The sequence below is a fragment of the Danio aesculapii genome, chromosome 18 (assembly GCF_903798145.1).
Source record: "Danio aesculapii chromosome 18, fDanAes4.1, whole genome shotgun sequence".
Taxonomy (NCBI): Eukaryota; Metazoa; Chordata; class Actinopteri; order Cypriniformes; family Danionidae; genus Danio; species Danio aesculapii.
The window spans coordinates 9160972-9174911 of NC_079452.1; the positions used below are offsets into that span (position 1 = coordinate 9160972).

Below are 13940 nucleotides of genomic sequence, written 5' to 3' on the forward strand. Positions count from 1 at the left end.
TTTTGTATTGGATTAAAGTCAGGTGATTGTCTGGGCCATTCTACAGCTTTGTTTTCTTTCTCTGAAAGTATTTGAGAGTTTTGGATCATTGTTTGGCTAAAATGTCCACAGATAAGGCAATGGTTACATCTTTATTCTCCTGTTATAGATGTTGGACTGAAGCAGCTAATATTAATTTGCAATGACGAAGGGCAGAGGGTTGCTCAATAATGCCTCATTTACAGTAGCAGCGACTTTGTAGATGCCTGTCGCTCTGAGTGGCAACCTGCTGCAAAACTGCTGCTCCTATTGGCTGTCACTCAAGAAAGTCACTCTTGATTTGCATAAAGTTGAAGGATTCTCAACTTTGTCGTGTCGCTTGACACGCCCACCTGGTTGCCAACGGTCGCAATCACCTAAACGGAGGTCGCCCGAAGTTGCTCACTCTCCGTTGAAATGAACGGTCGCTTGTCGCTTTACCACTGCGAGTCGCTCGGAGTGTGAATGAGGCTTAACTACTGAGAGATTTCAGCTGCTGTCTGGGCTTTCACTGCCTTCCTACACCTCCCTTTCCTCCTGTGTTCAATACTTTTCCTTGCGTCATTTCATTTTATTGCGCGTAACTTAATTTGTAAACTAATTAGATTTGTTGTCTTTGCATATATGGATTCTCTGTAAACGTGTTCAATACTTACCCCGCTGTATATATGCTTTTGAAATTTACAGTCAGGCAATTGAAAGAAAAATAAATAATTACCTCCAAGAAATCATTAATAAACAATCAATCATGAAGTATTTTAAATATCAATTTATTTGTGCTCTCTCCAACAGGATATGACCTATCTGTGCATTAATGCAGCTGATGCCTCCAGTCAAAACTTGTAAGTTACAGTACATACACTGTACAGCAAGCTTTCTCCACAGTGCTTATAGTTATAATCACTGAATCATGTTTAGAAGGGCCTATTGTACAATATGTACAACACTAATTTGAAATGACAGCTTTTCCTCACAGTCACATGACCTTCTTATGATGACGCAGAATATTGCAGAGTTATAATGTCATGTGTGTGTATGCTTGTTTGTGTGTGTACACAAATTATATCTTAAGGAAATGTTATTGTTCAAAACACCTTTTTTAAGTTTATTTACATTATAGCATTATGCTTTCTTCTTGTTTGCTTGTTTGACTCATAATTAATTTGTTTGTTTGTTTATATTTATTTATTTTTATATGACCACTGTGTTTACTTTGCTTTTTAATCTTGTCATTTCTCTACATCGTGAACACACAGGGTTGTAAGCAGTGGTGGAAACAGTACTGAAAGTCATACTTAAGTAAAAGTACCATTACTTGCTAATAATGTAATGCAAGTAGAGTAAAGGTAATGAAGTGCTACTTAATGTGTAATTAAAAATCTGCATTTTTTTAATCAAGAGTAGTAAGCATTCTACTGTGAAAATGATTCCCCTTTCAACGCTGCAAATTAGAAATGTAGCTTCCATCAGTGCCGTTTTCTTTTAACCCTTGTGTGCTGTTGGGGATATTTTTATCCACTCTTGGGTGATTTTAAGTCTTAATTTGGCCACAAGTTTCTCTGTGTTTTAGCAAATGGAATGATTTTTGGTGACACATCTTATTTTGACACATATTTTGGGAAAAAGCTTTGGAATTTTTCAAAAACTCAACAATACACTCTGGGCAAATTTACTACTCTTTCGTTATGTTAGTGGCTGTTTTTGCCCCATTCCATTATAACAACATTTGTGTGTGTGTGTGTGTGTGTGTGTGTGTGTGTGTGTGTGTGTGTGTGTGTGTGTGCGTGCGTGCGTGTGTGCGTGCGTGCGTGTGTGTGAAAATGAAAGAGACCATAGCACACTTACCTTGATATGTTTAGGAAAATAAAAAATAAGTAACTCTCAGAACATAGTTTTACACCATACTTATCTAAAGGCTTAATGGTGCCAACTGATGATCAACAGTAAAAATGAGAAATGTGACCTCTTCCCAACAGGGAAAACCACCAACAATAAAGAACACATGATTATATGGTGCCAAGGCTTTGCAATTGAAAAATGTCATTATAATGGAAGTCAATGGGGAAAAAAGAGCCATGAACATAACGAAAGGGTAGTCAATTTGAACAATACACAAGGGTTAAGGGTGTTTATAATTGTAAGTTTAACGATTTGCTGTTCATGGACTATAAATTTAATATATGAAATAAATTTTTGTGAGAACACATAAATGTGCACTTATAATAAGTAAAATCTAAGGGAAAAAAATCCAACACAGGCTCATTGGAAATATGTACCTCAGCCTACATTTTTGTGAAAATGCAAATAGGTAATTGAAAATAAGTAACATGCAGTTTATATTTATAATGAATGCTACTGTTATGAAGCGGACAGGAGACAGAGGTAAGGAAACGTTAGGGTGTTTATTAAATGACAACAAGGAGCACATGAAGGATAGCCAGGAGGATCAGGAATGATGTTGGGGTCTTTTCCTCCGTGGCTGGGTAACAGGAATACACGAGGATGGACAGCACACACCAGATACAGCTGACAGAGGATGACACAGACTTGGAAGGACTGGAAGACAGGACGATTCGGGAGGACCAGGAAGACTAGGAGGAATACAAAGAGAACAGGTAAGTAAATCGTTTGTTTTAGCTGAGGATGACTACGCTGAGTGGTCGCTCAGTTGTCCGCTTTCGTCGAGACGAGCCCGGACAATGAGCGACTGGAGTGCTGTGCTTTTATCTGGTGCTCGTGAATGTGATGCAGCTGTGTGCTCATTAGAAGTCAGGTGATGGTGATCTTCGTGAGTGGGGGTCGTGAGAGCCTGACCAATCCATGACAGTACCCCCCTCCCCAGGGCCCGCTCCTGAGGGCCGACACCTCCGACGCCGTGGTGGTCTCCCTCTGCCTCTAGGCGCTGGGAACTCAGGGTGGCTCTCATGAAACTCCACCATGAGACTAGGATCGAGAATATCAGCTCTGGGAACCCATGTCCTTTCTTCGGGGCCGTACCCTTCCCAGTCCACCAGGTACTCCAACTGGCCACCACGACGTCGGGAACGCAAGATCTCCTTCACTGCGTAGACGGCTCCTTCTTCTAGGAGCAGTGGAGGAGGGGGTTCCTCTTCGTGGTCAGGCTCTGTGGAGGGAAGAACAGGATCGTGATAGGGTTTCAGGAGTGATACGTGGAATGTAGGGTGAATACGGTAGTGAGAGGGTAATTGTAGTTTGTAGGTGACGGGGTTAACCTGTTCCACGATGGTGAAGGGACCAACAAATCGGGGACTTAACTTGCGAGAGGGCAGTCGCATGCGTATGTCCCGGGTGGATAGCCACACCTTTTGTCCGGGTGTGTATCTGGGTTCTTCAGACCTTCTCCTATCGGCGGTTACCTTGCTTCGACGGACTGCCCTCTGCAGATGTTGATGAGCCTCGTCCCAGACTCTCTCGCTCTCCCGGAACCAGTGATCCACTGCGGGGACATCAGATGGTTCGCCATCCCAGGGAAAGAGCGGTGGTTGGAAGCCCAGGACGCACTGGAATGGCGTGAGTCCGGTGGAGGGTTGCCGCAGTGAATTTTGGGCATATTCTGCCCAGCCCAAATACTGGCTCCAGGAGTTCTGGTGACCACTGCAGAAGGTCCTCAGGAACCGTCCCACCTCCTGAATCTTCCTCTCTGTCTGCCCGTTGGTTTGGGGATGATATCCAGAAGAGAGGCTGACGGCCACACCTAGGAGCTTGAAGAAGGCTTTCCATAGACGTGAGATGAACTGTGGACCTCTGTCCGACACAATATCTTCTGGAATACCAAATGACCTGAAGACTTGATTAAAGATATTGTCGGCAGTTTCAAAGGCTGTGGGAAGACCTTTCAGAGGGATTAGTTTGACAAACTTTGAGAATCTATCTACTATGACTAGAATACAGGTATTACCTTCTGACGAAGGGAGGTCAGTGATAAAGTCCACTCCTAGGTGTGACCAGGGACGGTTCGGAATCGGCAAGGGATGGAGCTTTCCAGCGGGTAGATGACGTGGGCTCTTGGATTGGGCACAGTCCTTACAGCCCTGAACATATTGCCTCACATCCCTTGCCATGTTTGGCCACCAGAATCGTTGGGATACTAGCGAGAGAGTATTGTTGATCCCTGGATGTCCAGTGCCTAGCGAGGTATGTAAGGAGTGGATCAGATCTACCCGGTGTTCAGGTGGTATGAACTGCCGATGAGGAGGGCATCCCGGCGGAGCAGGGGCTTCCGGAGTGGCAACGACTGGAGGAGCGTTCCAGGTGATCGGACAAATGGAGATGTGTTCGGGAAGAATCTTCGTTGGGAGTTCTTCATGATCGTGATGCTCGTGTAAACGAGAGAGAGCGTCTGCTCTTAGATTCTTGGGTCCTGGACGATAGGAAATGGAGAAATCAAAACGTGAGAAGAAAAGTGACCATCTGGCTTGACGTGGACATAGTCTCTTGGCCTCTTTGATGTATTGGAGGTTTTTGTGATCTGTGATCACCTGGAACGGATGTTTGGCTCCCTCCAACCAGTGACGCCACTCCTCCAAGGCTAGCTTGATTGCTAGAAGCTCCCTGTCTCCTATGCTGTAATTCTGCTCCGCCGGGCTCAACTTCCGAGAGAAATAGGCACAGGGATGCAGTCGGGGCGGTGTATCATGATGTTGAGATAATACTGCCCCGACGCCGGTGGTGGATGCGTCCACTTCCACCACGAAAGGAAGATTTGGGTCAGGATGAGTCAGGAGTGGGGCCCTTGTGAACTCCTTCTTAAGAAGGCGGAAGGCTGCGGCTGCTTCTTTGGTCCACTCCAGTCCTTTGGGGTTACCCTTGAGGAGATTAGTGAGAGGTGATGTAATCCTGCTGTAGTCCTTGATAAACCGTCTATAAAAGTTAGCAAACCCAAGAAACCTCTGGAGCTCCTTAATGGAAGTGGGTTCTGACCAGGATAGAACAGCCTCAATTTTCTTCCCATCCATACGTATACCGGTTTGGTCAATGATGTATCCCAAGAAATGAATCGACTTCTGGTGGAATGAGCATTTCTCCGCTTTGAGGTAGAGGTGATGTTCTCTCAATGTGTGTAGGACCTCCGCAACGTGTTGGCGATGTTCGGCCTCACTCCGGGAGTAAATGAGGATGTCATCTATGTACACTATTACACAGTGGTGAAGAAACTCCCGGAGGACTTCATGAATGAAGTTTTGGAATACGGAGGGGGCGTTGACCAGACCGTAAGGCATGACCTCATATTCATAGTGGCCAGTAGGGGTCACGAATGCTGTCTTCCATTGGTCCCCCTCACGTATTCTTATCAGATTATACGCGCTGCGGAGGTCCAATTTAGTGAAGACTTTAGCTTCTCGGAGCTGTTCCAAAGCGGCTGGTACCAGAGGAAGGGGATATCGGTATTTTACTGTACCGTTATTTAGGACCCTGTAGTCGATGCATGGACGCAGCCCTCCGTCCTTCTTGGCCACAAAGAAGAAGCTTGAGGCGGCTGGTGATTTTGAGTGACGTATGTACCCCTGACTCAGAGCTTCCCTTATGTAATCTTCCATTGCCTGATTCTCTGGAAGCGAGAGCGGGTAGATCCTACCTCTTGGCAACTGGGCATCTGGAACTAGGTCGATCGCGCAGTCCCATGGCCGATGCGGCGGTAGCTGGGAAGCTCTCTTGGGGCAGAAGACATCATGAAAGGAGCTGTACTCCTTAGGAATGTGGATAGACTGCTTCTCAGGAGGGCTCTCGACCGATGTTGCAAACAAAGAAATGGGGTTCCGACCTTGAAGAGGGAGATTTGGAAAACAGGCAGGTGTACATCCAGATCCCCATTTCTTTATCTCTCCTGTGCCCCAAGAGATGATGGGATCGTGCTTCACCAGCCACGGGCGCCCTAGAATGATGTCCATATTTGCACCCTCCAGAACCAGAAATTGAATCCTCTCTTGATGTAACAACCCCACTTGAAGAAGGATGTCTTCGCATTGTCGATGGATACGGGTCGAAGATCGAGTGCACTGGGTTATCGGTTGTATCTGGTATATATGCGAGGACGCCTCAGTACGGAGGTGGAGTTGACGACAGAGGGATTGGGAGATGAAGTTCCCTGCTGACCCGGAGTCGATGAGGGCTGTGACAAGGAGAGAAATAGAGGCAGTAGTTATTTGTACGGTGGTAGTAAGTGGTTTACATTGTTCAATATTCGTACTGAATACACTCACTGAAGTCCGAATGGGACGAAGGGGACACTCCATACGGGTGTGTCCACTGACACCGCAGTATAGACACAGACCCCGGGTCAGCCTCCTCTGTCGTTCCGCTGATGTCAGTCTTCCAGACTCTATTATCATGGGTTCTGGTTCTGGAGAGGCTGTTGACTCAGGCGATTGGAGGAGTGCAGACGAGGGGGTGATGGTGTCCTGTTGATAGGAACGGAGACGATCGGAACATCGGAGAGAATGTTGGATGAATCTCTCCAGACCCATTGTATCATCTAATGTGGCCAGTTGGATTCGGAGAGTGGGTTCCAAGCCGAGCCGGTACGTGGTCAACAACGATCTCTCATTCCATCCACTTGCAGCTGCTAGAGTGCGAAACCGGAGAGCATATTCCTGTGTAGATAGAGTACCTTGCTTTAGATGATACAGCTGCTCTCCAGCGGCTACTTCCCCATCAGAACGTCCAAACACCTCTTTGAAATACTCCGTGAAGGTAGTGATGGAATTCATGACCGGCCCGGCTTGGTTCCAGATCGTCTCAGCCCATTTAAGTGCAGGTCCAGAGAGTAGAGATACGATGTAGGCGATCTTCGACTTATCTGTGGGATATAGAGAAGGTTGCATTTCGAATATGAGGGAACATTGTAACAGAAAACCATTGCACTCCCCCGCTCCGCCTGAGTAGGGCGCTGGTCGGGCCATGGGACTGGAAGGAAGGGCCGAAGAAGAAACTGTGGAGGCGGAAGTGCTCGGTGCTGGTGGTGCGTTGGAAAGTGGAGCTGGTGGCTGTAGAATCCGCTTCAACTGGTCCACCAGCTCTTGAAGGTGATCGGGGGTGCTCATGTTGTCGTCGTTATGGGTCCGGGCTTCTGTTATGAAGCGGACAGGAGACAGAGGTAAGGAAACGTTAGGGTGTTTATTAAATGACAACAAGGAGCACATGAAGGATAGCCAGGAGGATCAGGAATGATGTTGGGGTCTTTTCCTCCGTGGCTGGGTAACAGGAATACACGAGGATGGACAGCACACACCAGATACAGCTGACAGAGGATGACACAGACTTGGAAGGACTGGAAGACAGGACGATTCGGGAGGACCAGGAAGACTAGGAGGAATACAAAGAGAACAGGTAAGTAAATCGTTTGTTTTAGCTGAGGATGACTACGCTGAGTGGTCGCTCAGTTGTCCGCTTTCGTCGAGACGAGCCCGGACAATGAGCGACTGGAGTGCTGTGCTTTTATCTGGTGCTCGTGAATGTGATGCAGCTGTGTGCTCATTAGAAGTCAGGTGATGGTGATCTTCGTGAGTGGGGGTCGTGAGAGCCTGACCAATCCATGACAGCTACGGGGTTAGTATGATGCCAATAACATTTGTTCCTTTTTACACTAATTATATTTACAAGAATGTATTATATATAAAGGATTATTTTCATTATTTTCCCCAGTTCTTTGCATAACACCATATAAATACCACAAAACATAGTATTGATACTCAGAGTTTGTAATCAAATAGATTTTCCTCACATTTCCATCATTCATTTATTTTCAGCTTAGTCCATTTATTAATCAGGGGTTGCCACAGTGGAATAAAACTCCAAATTATCCAGCATGTGTTTCACTTAGTGCATACCTTTCCAGCCACAACCCAGTACTGTGAAACATCCATACACACTTGCATTCACACCCACACATATACTAAGGCCAATTTAGCTTATTCAATTCACCTATAGCTAGGCATGGGAGGATAACAGTTTTCAAGGTATACCGCGGTTTGTAAAAGTCAAGGTTTTAAAACTGCCAAAATTTTCAATACCGTTCCTGAGGTATGTGTAATATTTTTTATTAACTTTTTTTAGCTTATTTTTTTAGGACAACAGTATCTTCAGCAGAAAAAAATATCCAAAGATGCCGTTTTAAATTGTAAAGAAATCTGTGTTTTTGAAACTAATGAAGACAGCAGAAGTCAATGATTCATTTGAATTATTTAGCCTGACATGTTTACTGCTCCAAAGTATTATAAATCTTTCAAAAAGTAAAATATATTGTTTTCAAAGGGGGAAAAGTTTTTGTTTTTTACCCATGCATCTAAAAATAATATATTTTAGAGTAGTAAACACAATACCGTGACACAGTGAAACCGTGATATTTTTATCCAAGGTTATCATACCATCAGAATCTTATACTAGCCCATGCCTATCTATAGCACATGTCTGTGGACTTGTGGGGGAAAACAGAGCACCCGGAGTGAACTACACGAACACGGTGAGAACATGCAAACTTCACACAAAAATGCCAACTAACTCAGCCGGGTTTTGAATCAGGGACCTTCTTGCTCTCTTACTCACTGCGCCACCATGTTGCCCACCTTTTCCATAACTTCCAAAACTTTTCCATATGGAGCGCTTAGGTTTCAGTCCAGTAAAGCACAATTCCCAAGTGAGATAAAAGCAATGTAAAATCAAGGTCACATTAAGTGGTCGCAGTGCACTTTTCTCTTTTCTTACATGCTTTTAAAAACACTATTGGGTGAGTGTAGGGAAATGTTCAGTTCGGTGTATTTATTCATGATCTGTATGATAAGCTGCAATTCTTGTGGACATAAGAAGGACATGTTTACTTAAAGCTTTTCCAAAGTAACATATTTCAGAATTGCTGAAATGTACACAGTGCCCTCTAGTGGATGTCATCTGAAAGCTGCAACAAAAGATACTTGGTGCATTGCATTTTGTTTATGTTTTGCAACAAATTTAGGCTGAGGAATGTATTTCCTATGAGCCTGGGTTGCAAATATCTAGTTGTGATTATATGATATGTGACACATGGGTTGTGTACTCTGAACTAACAAGCTACTAGTGTCCAGCAATTGACTTCGCAAAGCAAGCTTTGTACAGCACTGATAGAATTTGTGCTTTAGTGCATTTAGTTGTCATTTAAGACCATTTCACATTTCAGTCATCATACTGTACAATATGCATCCTTCATCTTCTCATCAGTGAAAAGGAAAGTCCCTTTAAGGCAAGTCATTTCACTCAGTGGCCATCTTTGAAACGCCTCTTGGGCAGTATGCTCGGGCATTTTGTCTGAATGGGGAAACATCAAATTCTCTAAACCTGTTTGACAAGCTTATGATTACATCACATATTTGGAATCACCAATGAAATGAAACAACAACTGTCTCATAAGTTTCGTTTCGGAATGTTCGAATCAAACAAAATTGTCATTTTTTCAGGTTGCCCAAGCTAATGCACACACAAAAGGAACACAATCACGACACCAACCTCAATTATGGCCTCATATTATACTAATATGTTAATGCTTCGTCAGATCGCGCTGGTCTTCTGAAGTACAGTAAATCATAACTTGATCTTTATGATGAATCTCCTCCAGAATTGACTCGTCGTTTACAAGTTTTTGGGCGTGTGAGTAGTTGCTGTCATCTGATATGTGTTTGACAGGACAGAATGTACCTCGCGTTGGTTTCATACAGATTACAAAACAAAAAAAAACGTTTGTTTTTAAGTATAGTTGGTTCATTTAATAGTACAAATTTCAAGTTTTTGTGGATTAATTTCTTATGTTTGTGAAACAAGTATCCACTGAGATTCCTGTGGGTTTGTTGATTACAAAAACTGTCACAAAAACACACGTCTGGTCCGAGCTCTCCCCTTGGAGAAACATCGGTCTATAAAGATTAATGATTGGCTCCTGTACTAGTAGACAGGGCTTCATTTGCCATATGGACCGTTACACACATTTCTCAATTTCAAAAAAATTGCAGAGACAGGACAATAAACAGATAATAAATATATAAAAAAGCAGTAAGTAATGAATGCAAATATACAAAAAGACAAGTGTATGTAGAGCTATATTACTAAATGCAACGTTATATGTGTTCATGATCACTGTACACATTTAGGGGACAAAGGGTGTCACTCAGGTCAGTTTTAACTTGCTAGCTATAAAACAATTCTAAATCCACAAAAGCTACTGGCACACTTGCATACACCAACACACCTCCCAACACACAATACAAATCTGCTGCCATAACTTTTATGAATACCTATTCGGGTATCTTTAGCATTAGAATTTTAGTCAAAAATGAGAATCCAATGATGAAATACTCTACACTGATGAGGGGAAAACTGTGAGACATTCTTAGTTTGTTCTTAATGGTGAGGTTTCTTCATGCAAAATAGATTTATGGATTGAAATTTTATTTATTTTTAGAGGTTTAGTGAAGGCGGGTCAAACGACGAATGGTGTATACAGAATTTTAAGACAACAGAAGGGTTATTAAAGCGTCTGTGTCTTGAGCTCATTCAGTCTGATGCAATTGTTCTATGCACAATTTAATTGGATGGGAATAATAGGACTGATTATTCTACTTGGCACCATAGACAAGAAAAAAAAATTAATGTTTTAATGACTGCTGGTAGGTTGAAGGAAAAGAATGTTGTATATAGCACAAAATAATTTAATTGTTTGTAGTTGGTTGTGAAGTATTTAAGGTTGAAAGTGTTTAAGGTTCTTTTTTAAAGGATTCAGACAGCTGATTGATAATCAAAGTTTTGTACAGTCAAGGTCTCTCTTTTAATAAATAAAATATGTTTAAATTTATGGCAGCAGCACAGTGACTTGTATGTCAGGTCTTACTGTAGTATTACACAACTTCTCTTTTTCTTAATCTACATACCACAGGTCTGTCAGCAGATGTGCTTCGTACTGACTTGTCAGTTTTATTGTTCATTCATTATGTTTTAACCACTTCTCTGCTGAATGGTTGCTTGAGAACCCAAGGTGATTATTATACAGTTAGTTCCATAAATATTATACATTGACACAATTCTAACATTTTTGGCTCTATACACCAACACAATGGATTTGAAATTAAATGAATGTGTGTGATGTGCTTTAACTGCAGACTGTCAGCTTTCATTTGAGGGTACATAAATCCAAATCAGGTGAACGCTGTAGGAATTACAACAGTTTGCATAGGTGCCTCCCACTTGTTAAAGGGGTGGTCCACTACGATATCATATTTTAAACTTTAGTTGATGTGTAATGTAGCTGTGTGAACATAAACAGCATCTCTGAATGTAAAATGCTCAAAGTTCAATGCAAAGGGAGACCATGGTTTTAGCTTAGCAAAGCATGCAATGAATGAATTTTGGGGACTACAAAAAAATACTTCCGGGCCTTGTGAGATCACACACACTGCGCGGCTAAGGGGTGTGGCCAGAGGCGCTGTAATGTTACAGCAGAGGGAGAAAATGCTGTCCTGCTATTTTCACAGAGCTTCTTCTGTTTCTGTACTTGGGCTTCCAAAGGACATGACACAAATACAGAAGTGCTTACAGTTCAATATTAATTATGTTCCAGAGAATTAAAAAATACATAGCAAGCATGATTTGACAAAACACAGTTCAGTGCTGGATTCGGTTAAAATCTTCTCAAAGAAGGACCAGCTCCAACAAGCAGAAGCTGTTAACTCTTAGCCACGACCTGTAAGTGTTTTTATTTGTTAAAATTGATCATGACATGCACAATGTCTAGCCTTAACGGTATGTTGTAGCAAAGATGTAAACAATGGGAAATGGAGTTTGGCACCACTAACGATTTAGCTATAAATTCATATTTATCAGTCAAACAGCTGTAAACACACATACACACACACACACTCACCAGCGTGTGCGTGTTTCGTTTTAGGCAGCTTCTGCGTTCTACATCTCAGATAATGAACTCGCAAAAGATATGTGAACGATTCATATTACTTACACAGGCATATTCCGAATAACATTATATGAAAAAAACATCGTGTAACGCGTTGAGTTAAAAAAATACAGGAGAGCTCGCCTAACTTGTGTTGCAGCAGAAAAATCAATCAAGGCTCACACAGGTCGCATCCCACATCTTGTGCTTTTTTCTTCTGTCAACAGCGTCACTACAGAAAATAACTTAATCCGAGCATCAGAGAAAAATAAAAATAAACATTGGTCCCGCGCACATGCGCTTCTCGTGTTATACGCATCTACAGACAGTTCATACACACGCACACACAATGGCAAACTCTCTTAAAGGAGCCACACTCCATTTTCACCTGTTACAGACACTTGTCAGATTTTATTTTAGAGAGCGGGCATGAGATTGACTGTTTACACAAAACACGCATGCTTGTACGGACGTGACGTGGAGCCGATCCGCAAATCGCAGCACATTATGAAACATGACCAATCAGAGTCACTTGAAGGCAGGCCTTTCAGAGGAACTAGGAAATATATCAGTTGTTTTTATGTTAGCTGAGTAGCTGTATATAATCAAAGTGAGATTTATGAAAAAATAAGATTTCCTTCAAGTGAAACATGACCACACATTGCTTTGCATCTTATTAACACAACCAAGGCTTAAAATTACATTCTGGACCACTCCTTTAAGAGTTCAAAAGTAATCGGACAATTGGCTTCTAAGCTGTTCCATGACCAAGTGGGTGTTATTCTCTCATTATCCCAATTACAATGAGCAGACAAAAGGTTCAGAGTTCGTTTAAAATGTGCTATTTGCAATTTGAATTTGTTACTGTCAACTCTCAAGGGATCCAAAGAGCTGTCACTATCAGTCAAGCAAGCCATCGTTAGGCAGAAAAAACAAAACAAACCCATCAGAGAGATAGCAAAAACATTAGGCGTGACTGAAACAACTGTTTGGAACATTCTTAAAATATTCTTTCCCTGGTGAAGAAAACGCCCTTCACAACAGTTGGCCAGACCAAGAACACTGTCTAGGAGGTTGTTGCATGTGTATCAGAGTGAACAATCAAGAGAAGACTACGCCAGAATGAATACAGAGAGTTCACAACAAGATGTAAACCATTGGTGCGCCTCAAAAACAGGAAGGCCAGATTTAAGTTCTAAAAAGCCTTCACAGTGATGGAACAACATCCTATGGACAGATGAGATCAAGATCAACTTGTACCAGAGTGATGAGAGAAAAGAGTATTATGATCCTAAGCAGTGAAGTATGGCGGTAGTAGTGGCATAGAGTGGGTATGTATGGCTGTCAATGGAACTGGTTCTCTTGTATTTATTGATGATCTGACAGCTGACAAAAGCAGCAGGATAAATTCTGAAGTGTTTCAGGCAATATTTTCTGCTCATATTCAACCAAATGCTTCAGAACTCATTGGACAACTCTTCACAGTGCAGATGGAGAATGACCCAAAGCATACTGCAAAAGCAACCAAAGAGTTTTTGAAGGGAAAGAAGTGGAATGTTATGCAATGGCCAAGTCAATCACCTGACCTGAATCCATTTGAGCTTGCATTTCACTTGGTGAGGACAAAACTGAAGGGAAAATGCCTCAAGAACAAGCAGGAAATGAAAACGGGCCTGGCAGAACACCACCAGGAATGAAACCCAGCATCTGGTGATGTCTATGCGTTCCAGACTTCAGGCTGAAATTGACTGCAAAGGATTTGCAACCAAGTATTTGGAATACTTATAATATTAATATTAAATAATATAAATAATATTAATAATTAAATATTATTAATATTTGGAATGCAACCACCTGTCCGCTTGATCCCATTCCCTCTCATCTCTTGCAAGCCATTTCTTTTGCAGTCATACCAACACTGACTCACATAATTAACACATCTCTTGACTCTGGTTTATTCCCTACTTCATTTAAGCAGGCTAGGGTAACCCCACTG

The 13940-nt window shown here is 42.4% G+C and overlaps 1 protein-coding gene across 2 annotated transcripts in view; it reads left to right on the top strand.

Moving 5' to 3' along the window:
- dusp22a (dual specificity phosphatase 22a) overlaps positions 1 to 13940 on the top strand; it is a 43303-nt gene that overhangs the window by 9198 nt on the left and 20165 nt on the right. For both annotated transcript variants that reach the window (XM_056477956.1, XM_056477957.1), the window contains one exon: positions 811 to 860. In XM_056477956.1, coding sequence (XP_056333931.1) covers positions 811 to 860 — 50 coding nt within the window. The remainder of the gene's footprint in view (positions 1 to 810; positions 861 to 13940) is intronic.